Raw genomic sequence first — 18,090 nt, 5'->3', positions numbered from 1 at the left:
TCACATTTCATTCCAAAATCCATCCATCTAGTTGGTTTGCTACACGAATGCTCATAAACATTTGGATACTTACTATATTGAATTCAGATAATGTGCTTGGTCTTCCTGAAAGAACTGTATCGTTAGATACAGTAGAAAATTATTAAATCAAATTAAGTTAATGTAAAAGAGTGTACGCAATACAACAATTTAAACACCAAAAGGTAGGGGGAATTGAGTATTAAGTGAACTGGCAAAACAGTAATTGGGACAAATGCGTACCAAAATAAATATTTTCTGTATTTTGATACAACGCCTTGGTCTGCATTTGAATAAAGAAAAGATTACCAGTTCATACAGGTTAATTTTTCAAAAACATAATATTCAATATGCAAGAGTGTACTGAAATGATATGTACATGCATATCAACTCTGAGTTTTCTGAGGGCCAGTTGTTCTTGAACAAGAACAGCAGAACCCCTTTTCCTAGGGTACAAATAGGATATGATCCTGTGTCATGTACAAAAAAAAAAAAAAAGGTGGCTTTGTTACATTTTGATGTGCAGCTTGGACTTCAAAACAGTGTCACTTGAGTATTCCTTCACTTAGAAGATTCAATTAAATTGTGGCTAATTTATTCTATATTACTCATGTTTTTATCCTGTTTTAAAATATTTTTAAATTAATTTCTCATGAAGTTTGGCATGAAATGTGCCAAGGGTGGTTGAGGATTAGGGGGAGGAGAATTAGGGGAGGGATGCATATCGTAAAATTGATTTAACACCCCCATTAAAAAATTTGAATCTGGTAAAAAAATGAACTCCAAGACATCTAAACCAAGTAAATTTAAAAGACTAATACTTGCTCAGAATGATTGTAAATGTGGAAAAAAGAGGTGGGTTAAATCCCACCTACTTTGTGATTGTTTGTGCCCGCACTCTCTTTTTTTAACCGATTTCCGTAAAAAGGCTCAGGACGATTAACCACTTCAAATAAGACATGTAGGTAAAATGTTTGAAACATTTCATTTTTTTACTATGTAACACAAAGGTACCCCAGGTTGTGACACAGAACCATATACACTAGAGGATTTCGTGATGCTAGCATCCTCTTTTAATGACATTTTTCAGTGGATATCCACGAAAAAAGCTTATTCTCAAAATTTCAGTTGATTCCGATTTTGCGTTTGCGAGTTATGCATGATTATGTGTATTACACTGCTCCATAGACCACTGTTGTAATTTCGTTCTGGTATACCAGAACGAAATTCAAATTTGTGCATATTTTTGCAAAACGAATTTATCTGCAAGAAATTTTTGGTACATAAACATTATGTAGCCAGACGTATTCAGTGGTATAAAAATCTTAATTTTTTTGGAGAAAAGTGGGGGGATGAGGCTGTGGATCACAAAATGCCCTTTAAAATTTCACATAGAGTACATTTTTAGTATACTCCACTCCTCACTCTTCTCTCGACCTGTTCTCTCCACTTTTCTCTCCCTTCTTCTCTCTTTTGTTGTTCCTTCTTTCCCTTTCTCCCGGGGTCCCTGGAATTTGTCCAGGGTATGGTATTTTACATGCCTGAAAAAGATCCTCCCTGGGATAATAACCACTCAGTACGCCACTGACCAGCTTCTATTGTTATGTATAGTCGCGCTAAAAGTCAATCGATACATGTTGAAATCAGATACACATTTTTGCTATGAAATTCATTTTCTTGGTCAAATATGTGACGTATCATGTCAAAAGGAGACACTTTTGGGCAGGTAATCAATTTTGCGGTTTTTACATATCTTAAATATAGAAGTATTTTGCTCCACAATGCCGTTTTCCCCAATGAAACTGGACATTCCTAAGTGAAGATATTGATTTCGTAAGTTATGGTATTATAAAATTGGACATTGAGATATCGGCCTTTAAAAATATTATTGACAATGTTGAGAGTAAGAATTACCTTGACAAATGTCTCAAAAATACAAGATGCCAGGCAATATTTTCAACATTAATAACATCACAAATTCGCAACAAACCCAAATTGTGAAAAAATCACACCCGGGCAGATTTTTGGCTATTTCTCCTTTTACGATCCTGCCCAAAAGTGTCTCCTTTTGACATGACACGTCACTAAGCAATATTATTTTCTTCAGTAATTTCAGATAAAAACATAGTGCTTTGATTTACCTTTTAAAAAAATCTTGTTATACCAAGCATTATAGTTTTATCCTGACATTTACCGAAGAAATGAAAATTATTGCGTTTCATTTGAGCGAGAAAATTAATTATGAATTGAAAAGGTGTAACTAAAACGTTTGCTAATTTCAACACCGAATTTGTTCGTTTCAAGCGGCTATTTAAGTGACTGAGTGGGTCTTGTTTAACAATAGCCATCGACTGACTACCGTTCTGCGTGTGACCATCTTAAAATAAATCATGTTAGCGCCGCCTAATGGGCGGAGCAACATCAGCATATGACGTCAATCTTGTCAATTAAGCCGTATTAACAGCTGGCAAATAACCTTATTTAATAAATGTTCGTATCCTTATGTTTCATTTCGATTAGCATTGTTGCCTCGTACAGACCGAAGGAAGATCACTGAAGATAAATAAGGTAAGATCACTCTCTCTCTCTTTTTGCCATCTAGATCGAACAGGTACACTCTTTTCCTCCGATATAGAAATCCTTAACCAATCTCAACCAATCATTGTTTACGTGGCCCTCTCTTCTAATAATTGGTTAAAAGCCTTAAACTTTACCACTGTTTAACATCTTATTATTGCTTAAACCTTAACCCAATCAATGCTTAAATGCTTTAAACACGTTTAAGACTTTAAACAACCAATTGTTTAATGATTGTAAACGTTTATTGCTTAAAAGACGCTCGTCTTAAACAATAATTGCTTAAATATATGAATAGGTCAATATGATTGGGACTTTCTTTTTTTCTTTCTTTCTCTTTTATTTTATACTAAAATATAATTCATGATAGATTTGAAGTCATCAGATCTTGGTCAGCTGTGAGATTCGTTCAAAAATACAATTTCAAGCATGAAGTATTTTGGGTTTTTTTTATCAGTTCAACCCGCTATGTATCCGGGCAATGTATCCGAGTAAAAAATTAAAATCTAGTATAAGCCTTTCTCTCTCGCATGCATTACGATACAGTGCTAAAATACAATGCATCAACCCTAATAAATTCACACACTCGATACGGTATCCATCTCGTCTACATTGTAAGCTATTGGATACGTATATATGCCCTATACTGAACATCGCGGTACACACATTGGTGATATACATGCACCGTGCACGTAGAAAAGTACAGTACAGTATCGCTAGAATGTCAATCCCAATGATGTTGTTAAATCTAGCAAATAAACCCATAAATATCCATACTTTATGTCTCAAAGATGTCTATGCATAACTTATCAAACGAATCTCGAGTTTGGTGCAACCTGATTGACTCAAACCTACCTTATTTGAACGAAGTTTCAGGAGACCATAAGCGGCACGACCAGCATTCACTCGTGGCCCGCCATGCTTTGTCATTTTAAACAATAATTGGTTAAAATTCCGCGGCGCGAGAATCGGCGAGATGTATCGTAAAAGGGACATTCTGGTAATTTTTTAAGTTTCAATGTTTGCAAAAAGACTTGTATAATAACCGACCATTATAGTACAAACTAGACAAGTTAAATATGAAGAAAACTATTTTGGCACGTCAAGTGATCATGTCTGTTATGCCCAGTTCGTTCCAAGGTCCTGCCTTGATCATATTAATTAATATTCCTTTATTAGGATTGCAGGCATTTGCCGCTATAAAATTTAGACTTACTTTATCTTGTATCAGAATACGCTTGCAACAAAACGATATATTCACACACACACCCCCCACACACAAACATATAGTTTTGAGTACAGGCCTATAGTGATGAGAAATTCATAACTTTCACAAGTCATGCTGTTTTGTCAAAATAAATATTGTTGCAATTTTCATTTGTCATTTCAAGTTGATTGCGCCACATCATGAGATCAAAATATTAACATTCTAAAAATTCCGTTGACCATGCCCACAAAATCTGTAAATGTCCCTTTAAACAACTAGGATTTTTCCGTAACTAACCCACTTGCTTAAAGGCTTTAACTTGTGAAAAGTTAACGGATCTTAAACTTTTCTGTTTAAACCTGTTAAGGGGGTACTACACCCATCGCATTTTTTTACGGGTTTTTTGCATTTTGTGAAGAAATGAAAAAAAAAAATTGGACATAGTGGTATGCAAAATGAAGGGCAAATCTTCTCGTTCTATTGGTGGCATCGGTATCAATGTAGCTTACATGCTTTTGAAGGTAGAAGCCAAAAGGTGGTACATCACTGATGTTTTAAATTCACTTCATTTTGGAAAGCTTGCTATCAACGGATTTCGTTAAAATTTTGGATATGTGTTGCTAACGCATTAGAGAAATAATGTTGATATGTAAAATGGGAATAAGTGGTTCCTGATGGCTTCATGAACTTGGTGATTTTCAGTGCTCCACATCTATCAAAAACGAACTGGTTAAAATGCTTCTATTTTCAATGTTGAGCTATACTTTGTATTTTTAACTAGCGACATTATTTCACTGAAACTTAATTAAGCCATAGGTAACAGGTTACCACAACCATACTACAGAAATGTTGAAAAAATTGCATTTCTCGTCACCTATACCCACCATATTTCGTAAGTGCGTTAAGCTTAAATTTGCGATTTTGGTAACTATTTTACCTTTTGTTTTCTAACCCATTTCAACTAGGAACTCCAAAATTGATACAGTGATAGCATATTTTAAGCGGAGTCATATCATTTGTAACTTACCTATGATTGTCGCTATCCAAGGCAAAAAATCAAATATTGTGTATATTTCCATAGAGTTCTGCACGATATACGGTAGCCGAATTTTGACACACGACAATTTTGACAAGTGTTCACCCACAATCCATTGCGTTATACGAGTTGCCGAGTTTTGGTAATATTTAGGTATTTTTAAGATCAAATTCCGGCGTATGGGGCAATCCCAATACGGAGCCACGGAGAAGGAAAAAACAAATTTTAGACAAGCCAAGACGGGCCGGGCCGGGGGCACAGGAATTTGGGAAAATTCGGCAGATCGAAGGGGGGAATTTTTGGCTTTGGAATCACGTCACGGGTATGCCTACAGAATAGAAACGCAGTCAAAATCATGAAAAAATTCCTGCACGTTTATCCGGCACGCTCAGGCCTATAATATAACGTAGGCCCTACGCTCGAATTTAGACATTCCCATCTATACAATTTTAAAGGCCTATCCAGTGATCCCAGCAAAGTGTGAAAAATTAAAATTGTTTATAGGCCTAAATGTCTAAAAGTGAAGGATAAGTCATTTAAATTGTCATTTAATATTTTTGAAATGTATTTGGCATAGGATCCTAACAGCAGTAGGCCAATTGACAAAGTTGAAGCCCGATATAATGTAGGTGGCCTATCATAGGCTTATCCCGGCTAGTAATCAGATTCGTGTAAAATGTCTGATGATTTTTTCCCGGGATGAGATTTTGTCTTTAATACTCAGCGTTTGGCTAAACCACTAATAGGCCTACTATAACAACAAACAGGGACAACAAAGGCGATTATAAAGGCCGGGGAAGGGGTAAGATTATAAGAAATTCAGTTTGTAGGCCTACACCAGTTGGAAATCCCCAGTGAGCCCCTTATCATGCTTATTTCATCATCTAATATTTTAATTATATGACTGCCCCGGGCTACAACCTTTAACTTTCATTTTTCCGTGTTACCTTTAAAATGTAGGCCTACGCCTATTATTTTGCGGAATTGTAGGCCTATACTCGTGCTTTTCACCGCTGATTAAGTTTATATTATCGCAACTCGCCATCTGGGGTGGTGAATTTCTTTCCCCATGCCAACAAATCTTTGTCCTCCCCACTTTTAACATGCCAACCCCCTCTATCGACATAGGCCTACCAAAACATTGTCCCCCTAGGCCTACATGGCAACCGGTATTCAGTTTTAGGCAGGCCGAGAAGGGGCAAGCAAGTTTTGGCACGTAGGCCTATATTATTGCAAAAGCCAAGTATTAATATACTCCTTTAAAATGCCTCTTCTGGCACAAAAGAAATACCGGTAGCAGAGTGATGCCACGTGCACATGTGCATTGACATTGGCCAATATCTATGGGGTGTAATAGGTCTACTATTATTTATTATTCACTTTTTCTACTCACTTTATTAGGGCCTACCATTTAAAATGTCTAAAATTGCGGAATTGTTAAAATGTCTTAATTTGCGGAAATGAGCAAATTTCTCATACGTCCAGTGCCGTACATAAGGGGGGCAATGGGGGAAGCTACCCCACCCCCCTGTGGAAAGTCCGCCCCCCCTTTGGATGCGGTCGCCCTGAAGAGTTTTACTAGGGTCTTTTTGTACTTTTGAGCCTATTTTGTTTCGTTAAAGATTTCCCCCTTGAATGAGGGTTTCCCCTTTCACTCCTTTGCCCCCCCCCCCCTTAAAAAGTCCTAGCTACGCCCATGATCCTCCATGACGCCACTTCACGGGGGGGGGGCAACATACATTTCTGGTGGGTATGCTCCTGGGGTATGCTCCCCCAGAATTTAGAAGGGTCCGGGGACTGATCTCCCGGGGTGCTGACGGCGTACCGGGGTAGGCCTACATGCCGGAAAGGGATCATTTTTGGAGCTGCCAATAAATATAAAAGGTGGTCTTTTGGAGCTGCGAATAGTCAAAATTGGGTCTTTCTTGGCTTTCTGGGTGAATAACGCCTGAAAAAACCCAGACATGTGAAGAATGATCGAGCGATGTAGGTCTTAGAGCTGAAATTGTCAAGTTTCCGTGTTTACGTATGCCTGCGCCTGCGCCTATAGCTCTATTTTGGTCACGGGTCTTTTGGAGCTGCGGAATCCAAAAAATGGAGGGGGGTCTTTCCGGGAGAGCATACCCGTGTGGTCTTTTGTGTTAAGTTCCAACGCTTAAAATTCAATTTTAATAACACGACGGTCACAATCTTGATTTTATCAGGGATTTTACCAAGAGAAGGTGCTAGGCATACATGCTCATGTTTGAATCTGGCAACTTTGAACTTATGCGGTAGTCTTGTAGCCGTCCGGCCCTGTTCAGTTTTATACACGCATTTGAATAGGAATTGTTTAGCGCACTTACCTAATGTTTATGGAGCACATTTTCTTCATTAGTTTGTCAAGTTGATGTCAAATGTTCTATTCTATATTATTTGGCAATAGTGTTTTTTTTGCCTATAGTATGTCCAAACATGGTCCAATGTTGTAATTTGTTGTTTTTGATCGCAAAGGTCGGATATTTTTATTCCCGATTTAACTGTGCACCCGCCGGAGGGCTTCGCAAGGGTGCAGAATTCGGCGAAAGTTTGACGGTAATTTTGCCTTTTTTGACACTAAAACACATTCGATCCTTAATTTTATTTCAACAAAATTTTTAATTAGGTAGCATATTAATGAGGCGGCTACAATTTTTTTTACCAAATCTTAAAGAATTATTCTCAAATGTCTGACCTGTGTATTTCCTATTGGTAATACAAATTGACGTGTCAGCCCTAAACATACATAGGCAGGTCGTATTTTGGACTGGTAGCAAGTCTAATACTGTATGTGAATATCGATGAATGTTAGAAACGGCAGAAACCGGTTGTGACGGAGACTACGTGGTAGCGTCCTTAACAACCAGTCAACTTTAAGACAAATAGGTGAAAAGAGGCACTTTCGCGATGTTTATACATATTTTTTTTATTTCAAATGATCAGTGCATATATCGCCTAGCTTGAAATGATAAAATATTTTTTTAGACCAATCAAATCAATATATGGGTGTAGTACGCCCTTAAACCAAATTGTTTAAAAGAAAATGTGTGCCTTTAAACAGATATTGGTTAAAATCGTAAGCAATGTTTCGTAAATGATGCTTTAAAAAAGCTGCATTTTGTAACATCCCATACATGTAATGTACAAAACATTCTCGATATCAAAATGTTATGATTAGTTTTCTGTGTAGCGCTGCTGTGGTCTTTACAAGAGTACGCCATCTCACTCGATCTGATGCCAAGTGCGTTGCACCTTGCATTCCTTGGTTAGAAACCAGCTTCACGTCATTAGTCCAAGATGTTGGTGGACGTCCTCTTCCTCGTCTGCCTTCCATAGCCCCTTGCAAAATCTGTTTTTCTACACCTCCATGTTTCCTGATAATATGGCCAAAGTATTTCAGTTTTCTCTCCATTATGCCGATTCTGATGTTAATGGAGTGATCATTATATGCATTACCACACGTATTTTTGAAAATAACGTGTTTCATTCCCAATATTAAATAAGAATGAAGAAGCTGAGTACTTTCAGTAGGAGAAAAAATATTGATTATAATTCAAAAATATAGCTTTCCATAAATGGGACCAAGTTTGAAAAAGGATAAAGACACGAAGAATTCTTGCAATGTTTTTTGGTAGAGATAGTGTTCTCCGATGGCTTGTTAGAACATATGTTTCTTTTGTTTTACATTTAGAGTCAAGGATTGAACTGACTTGGAGGAATCAGAACGGCATTTCGAAAATGTACAACGCACGAGTTTTAATCTTGTTACTACTTTTAGCAGCTGTTACTTCCGTAATGGCTCAAAGACGAGGACGAGGACGAGGACGTGGACACGGGCAAGGACAAGGACAAGGACAAGGACAAGGACAAGGACACGGACACGGACACGGACAAGGACAAGGACAAGGACAAGGACATGGACAAGGACAAGGACAAGGACATGGATCTGGATCTGGGTCTAGTTCTAGTTCTAGTTCTGGATCTAGTTCTGAAGAAAATACATGCGCTAACCCGTGTCAAAATGGAGGTACTTGTATAGACGCCACCTGTACATGTGTGACCGGCTTCACTGGAGTCAACTGTGAAACAAGTAAGTTTAATAATAAGCTTCTTTTACCTAAACACCGGGCTAAACACAAATTAGACAAGGGCTTAAAGAACGACGATTTGTTAATTAATGCGATTCAAATGTGTTAAACTTGAGGTGGTTGTTGAATGGATTTCACTTGCACATATTATGTTGCCGATCGCATAAATACATGTAGTTGAAAAGCGACTACTTGCAGATTATTAAATGACTGTGATTTTAATAGTAGACTTTTTATAGGGAATAGGCTGTTAAAATGTATAGCATTATGAACGTGTATTACGTATGCCCCGGGTATAGGCATGCCATTGAAATGAGTTGCAAATTAGACAGAGTATAGGCTCTCTTAAAAAGACAAGCTTTAATTAAAACGGATGGATTGATGCTCTTTTGAAAATCTACGCAGACAAATAAATATTTATGAAACGGTTAGGGCATAAGAGCATTTGTAGTTCAAAATGTTATCCAATTCCCATGTGGACACTCATATATATTGAAATCACAACTGTTATTATTTTACGCCATTTTGGCTGCCATTTTGAAAAAGTCAATTTTACACATCTTTCGCAGAGGTTGATTTTGGTAGACTTTGAGTATGTTAAAATAGAGACTTAATAGCAGCATTTTCTGCAAATAGAATTCATGTTGCAATTATTTTGACCTTTAGAGATTTTGGGGCTGATTTTTACTGGCCTATATGGAACGTCTATTAAATTTAAATTGCATCGTCATTAGATATACAGGGCTATAAGTATTGATATATTCTATTCAGCAATATCAGTGATTACTATCATACTTCTCGCAGCTAATAGTATCTTGGCTCAGTGGTATGCACCGAGTTTTATAACCGTGAGGTCCCGGGTTCGATTCCCAGCTCTGCCTGGTTTTTTTCAAGGCTGAGAAAAAAATGCTAAATTTCTGAAATGCAATCTTTTTTGGCGCGCGATCTGAGCTGGTCCTTTTCTGATGGCTGTGTCTCTTTACAGGCACACCCCCTCTGGAATCCAAACCGGGTTCACGCCCATTACACTTCCCTTTAAATTTGCTTGATTGAAGTAGTAAATCATTGGAAAGTATTGTTTTCTTTTGTCTAAAAATAACTTCTAAGGAAATTTCATCACAGCTAATTTATATTTATATTTCTATAAGTTGTAGTTTGGATAAAGGGGAAATGAACACAATTATATTTAAATATTTTAGACATCAACTTCCAATCACCCTTGATTCTTTCTTTGGGAAAAAACATATGAAACATTCTATTAATTGCTTCAGAAGTAGTAAAACATTGGAGGGTATTGTTTTCTTTTGTCCAAAAATAACTTCTAAACAAAGACAAAAGAAATCATAACGAAATATTATGTCCTGCTTAGAAGCATAATTTTAGATTCAATGTTTATACTCTCCAGATATCGACGAATGCGCTTCTTACCCGTGTTCGAATGGTGGTACATGTACAGATCTGGTCAATGGCTACTCATGCACATGTACAGCAGGCATAACAGGGTCCGGCTGTACGACAAGTAAGTACAAATATGCAAATGAAGTTGTCAAACTGTATGGTTTTTAACATATCAAAATTTTCATCACAGCTTATTTATATTTCTATAAGTTGTAGATTGGATAAAGGGGAAATGAACACAATTATATTTAAATATTTTAGACATCAACTTCCAATCACCCTTGATTCTTTCTTTGGGAAAAAACATATGAAACATTCTAAAGCCATTAATTGTTTCAGAAGTAGTAAATCATTGGAGGGTATTTTGTCTAAAATAACTTCTAAACAAAGACAAAGAAGTAATAACGAAAAATTATGTCGTACTTAGAAGCATAATTGAGTGGCCCAGTATAAAAATGGCCCATGGCACATTTTTGAAAAATAGAGGGCGCTGTTGAAAAATGTTAAAGGTCACCAAAGGTCATCCATACAAACATAACACATCATGAATGTAACTCGGGAATGTTGTCAATTTAATCTTTTAAGCATTAAATTTCTTATGTATTTTATTGAACATTCGTACATTTACAGTGCCGATTTCTCCCAATGACGAAAAATGTGCCATGGGCCGTTTTTATACTGGGCCACTCAATTTTAGATCCAATGTTTATACGCTCCAGATATCAACAAATGCGCCAGTACCCCGTGTGAGAATGCAGGTATTTGCACAGATTTAGTCAATGGCTACTCATGCGATTGTCCACCAGGCTACCAAGCATAATTTTAGATTCAATGTTTATACTCTCCAGATATCGATGAATGCGCTTCTTACCCGTGTTCGAATGGTGGTACATGTACAGATGCGATCAATGGCTACTCATGTACATGTACAGCAGGCTACTCAGGGACCAACTGTGAGATAGGTAAGTACAAATATGCAAGTGAAGTTGTCAAACTCTATGGTTTTAACATATCAAAATTTTCATCACAGCTTATTTATATTTCTATAAGTTGTAGATTGGATAAAGGGGAAATGTATTGTTTTCTTTTGTCTAAAAATAACTTCTAAGCAAAAACAAAAGAAATAATAAGGAAATTTAATCACAGCTAATTTATATTTCTATATCTATAAGTTGTAGTTTGGATAAAGGGGAAATGAACACAATTATATTTAAATATTTTAGACATCAACTTCCAATCACCCTTGATTCTTTCTTTGGGAAAAAACATTAATTGCTTCAGAAGTAGTAAAACATTGGAGGGTATTGTTTTGTTTTGTCCAAAAATAACTTCTAAACAAAGACAAAAGAAATAATAACGAAAAAGTATGTCCTGATAGAAGTATATAAGTTTAGATTCAATATTTATACGCTCCATCAACGAATGCGACCCTAACCCGTGTTTAAATGGTGGTAGTTGCACATATTTAGTCAATGGCTACTCATGCAATTGTCCACCAGGCTACTAAGGGACCAACTGTGAGACAAGTAAGTACAATAATATGCAAGTGAAGTTGTCAAACTGTATGGTTTTTAAGTGTGAATATAGCCTGCACAAAAAGTAAATCAACTGTTATAAATACGCCTATAGATTCAGAACTAATAATTGTTTTCACAATATTTCAACATAAAAAGAAGGATGGTTTATTTACGCGCATTTTGATACCCCATTTGTGCTGGCATTTTAACCATTGATCGCTGTAAACTGCAACTTTTAAATTCGGGTATTTTTCTCATTTGACGAATGGGGTATCGAAATGCGTGTTAATAAATCATCCTTCTCGCTATGTTGAAATATTGTGAAAACAATTATTAGTTCTGAAACAAGTCCTTGGTTCAATTTTTTGTTGATGATTTCTGTCATGGGTGTTGTGTATATTTCGATCACAAATGGTCAAAGTCCCCTCATTTGTTGCAATTGACTAACTTCTGCTTATTTAAGGGGGGTAGTTACTTTTTTTGAGATGTTTATAATACCGTCGTAGATCCATTCATCCACCCATTCGCAATATTGTTTGTTTATTTCAGGTATAATTTATTAAAACACTCAAATAGCAACCAAAATGGCTGAATTGCATGATGAATTACAATAATTACAATCAAATTTATATAAAGAAAGGCAGGGAACAATAAAATACATACAAAAAACTTGAATTATTGCACAATACATACTCAATGAAAATTTTAAAAGGTACAATCAAAGAATTAATAAATAGCTGTAGCTCATACTCAACCGAACTCACCCCAACACCATATCTCAAACACATCCCTGTACACCCCCCACACCCCCTCCCATACCCATACACACCCACCAACATCCACTGATGCACTCCTACACTTACCATTGCACAAAAACTCAACCTAATAGAATATCAATGTGACGGCATAATAAAAAAGATATAATAATATGACAGGAGAGGAATTGCACTGAAGGGCTTGGGCTACCAAATCATACCAGCCCCTCCCATCCGTCCATTCGCACAAAAAATGAATCAAAACCAAATCACTAGATGGACAGGAGAATACTAAGCATGATTCAGGAGTAACTATCTGTAGCTCTTGACTTTAGGGGGGCTTTCTTAGGGTCATTGAGGATGGATAGTCAGTGGCAGGGAACCATCTGGAGAATTTTTCAGGCAAAGCACATATTGTGACCTAATAGTCCCCACATTTCCCTTACGATCTCTCGTCCTCCTGTTATAACTTGCACAGTGCAATTTAAAATAATGTTCGTATTTTGGTTACGTTTCAGGAGGAGGCGGAGTTCCACAAAGTACGTTTTTGAAACCTTAGGGAGCGATCGTTAATTACGATAGGGGGGAATGGGCATTTTGAGGAGGAACCCGACATTTTTTTGATCTTGAAAGGGGATTGCGAATTTTTTTGTTTAACCAGGTTTGGGGATTGTTAAGTTTTAAATTGAGACATTCGGGAAAACAAGGGGGAATCCGGAAATTTTGAGCGGACGCGAGGGGGGAACGCAACATTTTTCCAAAACGCCCACCCCTCTGCCGTAAATAACGATCGGTCCCTTAATGCAAAACATATAGTTTGATCAGCTCGTAATAGGCGGGAAATGTTAGGCTTTTACCAGTACGCCGAAAAATAGACCCAGGTTAAGAGTGCTATTAGTTGACATGTCTAGTATATATTTTGTGTGTTAAAGAAAATAGACAAAGTATTATTGGTCTTGAATTAATAATTCGCAATGTATCTGGCGAGATGTCACAAGAAAATTGTCAAAATAAAGGTTTTTTTTATATTAAAACGCGATGTTATAAGGCCCGCCGATTACGAGCTGATCAAAGTATAGTTTGGCATAGTTTGATTAAATGTTAACAGAATATTGTGTAGACAATTGTTGCTAAAAGATTTTCCAATAACATTTTGACATTTAAAAAGATACAAATACCTACCTACCAACCTACCTGCCCTAAATCTTTTTTTTTATGTTACGCCAATCAAACAGTTTTTTTCAGGCCTAAGTCGTATACGCCAATTTGGGCAATATTAAGATTAATTTAATATGGATTAATAAAATAGAGGTAACTGTGTATTTAAGTTATTTTACAAGTCCCAGATGCAAAACGTGTATCACTAATTAAATAGTTCAAAACCAATAAATAGGTAAACAAGTTAAAACACATATTGCAAAAATACAAAACAATTGTCGATACCACTATATATTGCACTCACTCAAAATACAGCGTATGAACTATTCTATGGTTAAGGGCTCTGGAATGAGCGTTTTGGGCGTTTCGACAGTATTTTTTGTGGGACATGAGAGCACATCAGACATATCAAATTGCCTTCTGAATACGAAGAATGTCTTTCTGATATCAAATAATTTTCATTTTTTGAAATTCAAGATATAATACATAATTTTATGACAATTTATTAAAATTTGATATTTGTCACATTTTTGATATATAACAGTCCTCGAAGTAAATTTTATAAATCTAATGACATATTCTTAAAGTGTATGAAGCTGGGAGGAAAAGCCGACGATCAATTGAAAATTTTGACCTTTCGTATTGATGATATGAATAATACGAAAGGTCAGCATTTTCAATTGATCGTCGGCTTTTCATCCCACCTACATACACTTTAAGTATAAATCATCAGATTTATAAATAAATAAATGTATTTATAAAGTTTACTTTGATTACTGTTAAATATCAAAAATATCGATTTTAAACATTTGTCATAAAATGTGTATTACATTGCGAATTTAAAAAAATTATTTGATATTAGAAGGACATTCTTCGTATTCAGAATGCAATTCGATATGTCTGATGTGCGCAAATGTCCCACAATAAATACTGTCCAAATGTTCATGCCCCACCCTTAAGCGGTCAAACGATCAAAAAAAGAACGACAATGGCTGTTTTAATTATAGAAACACCGTCGTGGCTTTATTCAGCTACCCATTGTCGCCATTGTTTGTGACCTATTGTGTTGGCATTGCCCTTATGAACTCTCCTTCTCCTGACATAACTTCTGACATAACTTGCATAATACACTGGCGAAGTTACGTAATAATCGGATTAACTACCATAGCAATAGGTGAAAACAATTTTTGAATACACCGCGCTGCACTGATACGTTCACGCGGTACCTCTGCATTGAACCTTTATTATGCTGACCACTTGCACCTGTAAGATTAGTATCTTTGAAAAGACCAGTATTGCATTCAATCTATGATTGCAGTCATACACAGGTAATGAGTGTAACCTGCTTGTAGTGCAGCGCGATATGTTAAAAATTGTTTTCACCTATTGCTATGGTAATTAATCTGATTAATAACGTAACTTCGCCAGCGTATGCAATTTCAATCCATTACAATGTTTGTATATTGGTTAATTTTCAGAGTAAACTCCTCCCATCCAAGACTACGAGTATTTGGAAGAAAGTTGGTTGGTTTGGATCTTACTTCATATACCGAAGCGCCATCGTCTGGCTATCAGAAATAATCACATCATAAAAACCTACTAAGCTCTTTTAGGAAGACCACAGTATATCAAAGCATGGTCATGCATCATCCTTTCCAACTCATTTTTTAAGTAATCAAATTATACACATTCTTCATTTGTGTCGATATAACCCTGACAATGTTGACATGACCACGCTTTGAACATGATAAAAGAAAGACACTTAAATTCTGCATTGAAATTGTTGTTTATATTTCTAGACTAGAATAAATACATTGTCATCCATAAAGTTTTTAAAAACAGTTGTTTGATTCGTGTAATCCGACATACCCTACCAAATAAATTCTCTAAAGAGTAGTTTGTGACGGTTTGAAGTTAAAATAAAAAGGTTAAAATAAAGAAATTATCTACTGCAACCGTCTCTCGTGTATTACTGCCCTTTAATATGGTAAAACAGGTCAGATTAAGGGGTTACTGCACCCCTGCCCAATTGTGTGCCTATTTGTGCATTTTCTCAAAAATTATAAGGGCATTGGGGACAAGTAAGATATGTATATTATAGGGCAAGGACTACAACTACTGCACTGGGAATTTTATATCAGCACAGACAACAGTTGTGGAGTTACAGTCAAAAATGAGGGAAAACCAATATTTGATCAATAAATCAATAACTACTTGCTTTGAGTTGCTGAATTTTCAGTACAGTAGTTGGAGTCCTTGCCCCTATAATATACATATCTTACTTGTCACCAATGTGCTATAATTTTTTGCGAAAAATGCAAAAATAGGCACAAAATTGGCCAGGGGTGTAGTACCCCCTTAAAGATTTAACAGTCTTTTACCAAAAATATAAATAATTTATTTATCCCCTGACCTACCTACCCTATTTTTTTTAATTACGCGAATGAATTTTCAATGGTGTTTTAAAAGTCTTATAGTTTATTATTTATTATTAGAGGAAAACACTTAAAGTATTTTAGTATCATATGAAATAACATGTTACCCATACCACGGTTGTTTGATGGCATGTAAAACTGAGTCATTTTTTTAAAGAAAAGTTGAACAATGATGGCGCTATTCATCTGAAATCTTGTTAGTATCTTTACAAGTAGGCATGTCCACTAAAAATTGAAGTACTTTTAAATTGATTCAGACCTAACTTATTGGATGGGAATTGATGAAAGAAACATTTTGGCGTTTAAATAATCTTAATCGGACGTTTCATTCCAGAGATATGGCCTTTCGAGTGTCACGGTTTTATATAGGGCTGCTAGAACATGTTAAAAAGTTAAAGTCCAAAAGGAATACTAACAGAAAGTGCAACTTTAAGGTACTTTTTCTTAATGTATTTATTAACTATCTTATCTGGAACATTATATTTGCTTATAACAACATGAAAATAAGATCATCCTGAAAATTTAATCGATTTTGTTGACATACAACAAAAATTATAAGACCTCAAAACCCATGGTTTGTTTGTTGAAACCTCAAGCATGATCATAGATGGCCGCCATGGAAAATATCTCCATAGAGGAGATGAACAATAAGTGCATTATTTCAAATGAAAAGCGGTAGTCTTAAACATTGTTCAATCTTTTAAGGTCAGCACATTTTATCTTCAAAAATTATTATATTTCATCATGGCATAAGTTTGGTAACATTAATCACTACCAATTTTGAGAAATTTGCTCCAACTCAAAGGTTATCTTTACTACATTGAGCAATACACTGTGTGCATGGAAGCCATGATGGTCCCCGGTTTTTATACTCCCTATGAAATGGACATGGTAGTGAGAAGTGCACGGGGAAGTGCATGATTTGAGATGGGCCGCGGTAGGCTTAAACATTCTTAAATTTCTTAACATCCCACACATTTTGTCTTCATAAATAGTTAAATTTTATGAGTATGTAAGTTTGCTTGTCTGATTCACTCCAAATTCGGAGATAATTGCGTTTGAACACCTGATGCACGGAATGGTGTCACTTCAACCTGTTGTAGTTCTCATCTCATTAAATTTTTCATTAAAAAAGTTGATCTCTTCATGCAGGAAGGTCCTCTCTATTTACTGACCAAACAGGAAAAAGTTTGGTGAATGTTTTCTGGTGGAATCAGGAATTTCTTGAAACACCCTGATATAGGCCTACATTTGGATCAAAACAAGTATGTACGCCATTTAACATGCCTGGGATTTCTTGTATCGATCAGTTTCTCCATAGACAATACGTGTGTGAGTGCACGCACACAGTAAATGAAAAATCGTTCTAGTGGAAACTGTATTGAGAGTGGGCATCCCTATTACAAGGAATAGACACGTGTAAAAACCAGGCGGCGGATGACATGATCGAGCCGGCAACTTGCGAAACCGCCCGGTCGTATGGCATTTTCCAATATAGTCGGTTAGTTTTGTGGGGTTCATTATCGAACCCCAACGGTTTTAGCTTGTATTTATATTATTTATCAACATAGGCCTATTCGTTTCTGACATTCCAAGCGTCTTCACATCTCAAACTAATCCCATTCAATTACACGGTTGACGACGAAAAATTTACTGAATTTAGGGAATGCAATGCGGCCACCACCTGGTAAAAACGTAAACAGCAAACAGACTTACAAATGACATGGGAATTTTCAAAAAAAACAACTCATAAATGTGAGGTAGAAATTATATTATTTGGATAATATAAATTTAAAATGTATGTAAATAGCGCCTCAATTTGCACAGAAATGCACAGTTTATAGAATTAAAATTACCACAAAAAAGCAGAAAAGATGAATAAT

General features: G+C 36.1%; 1 protein-coding gene across 2 annotated transcripts; it reads left to right on the top strand.

Moving 5' to 3' along the window:
- Positions 1–2,503: 2,503 nt before the first annotated feature.
- LOC140162904 (uncharacterized) lies at positions 2,504–16,589 on the top strand. Of its 2 annotated transcripts, XM_072186212.1 has the most exons (6): positions 2,504–2,586; positions 8,548–8,946; positions 10,350–10,463; positions 11,191–11,304; positions 13,133–13,153; positions 15,251–16,584. In XM_072186212.1, exons 2-6 carry the CDS (start codon positions 8,595–8,597, stop codon positions 15,253–15,255), a joined length of 606 nt encoding a protein of 201 aa, XP_072042313.1. In that variant the 5' UTR covers positions 2,504–2,586; positions 8,548–8,594; the 3' UTR covers positions 15,256–16,584. The 2 variants fall into 2 exon arrangements, with proteins under 2 accessions (XP_072042313.1, XP_072042314.1); XM_072186213.1 differs by lacking the exon at positions 13,133–13,153 and having other exon boundaries at positions 15,251–16,589.
- Positions 16,590–18,090: the final 1,501 nt, after the last annotated feature.

Source organism: Amphiura filiformis, chromosome 10 (assembly GCF_039555335.1).
Source record: "Amphiura filiformis chromosome 10, Afil_fr2py, whole genome shotgun sequence".
Classification (NCBI taxonomy): domain Eukaryota; kingdom Metazoa; phylum Echinodermata; class Ophiuroidea; order Amphilepidida; family Amphiuridae; genus Amphiura; species Amphiura filiformis.
The sequence above is the reverse complement of the archived record's forward strand: the minus strand, read 5'-3'. Positions and strand labels throughout refer to the sequence as shown.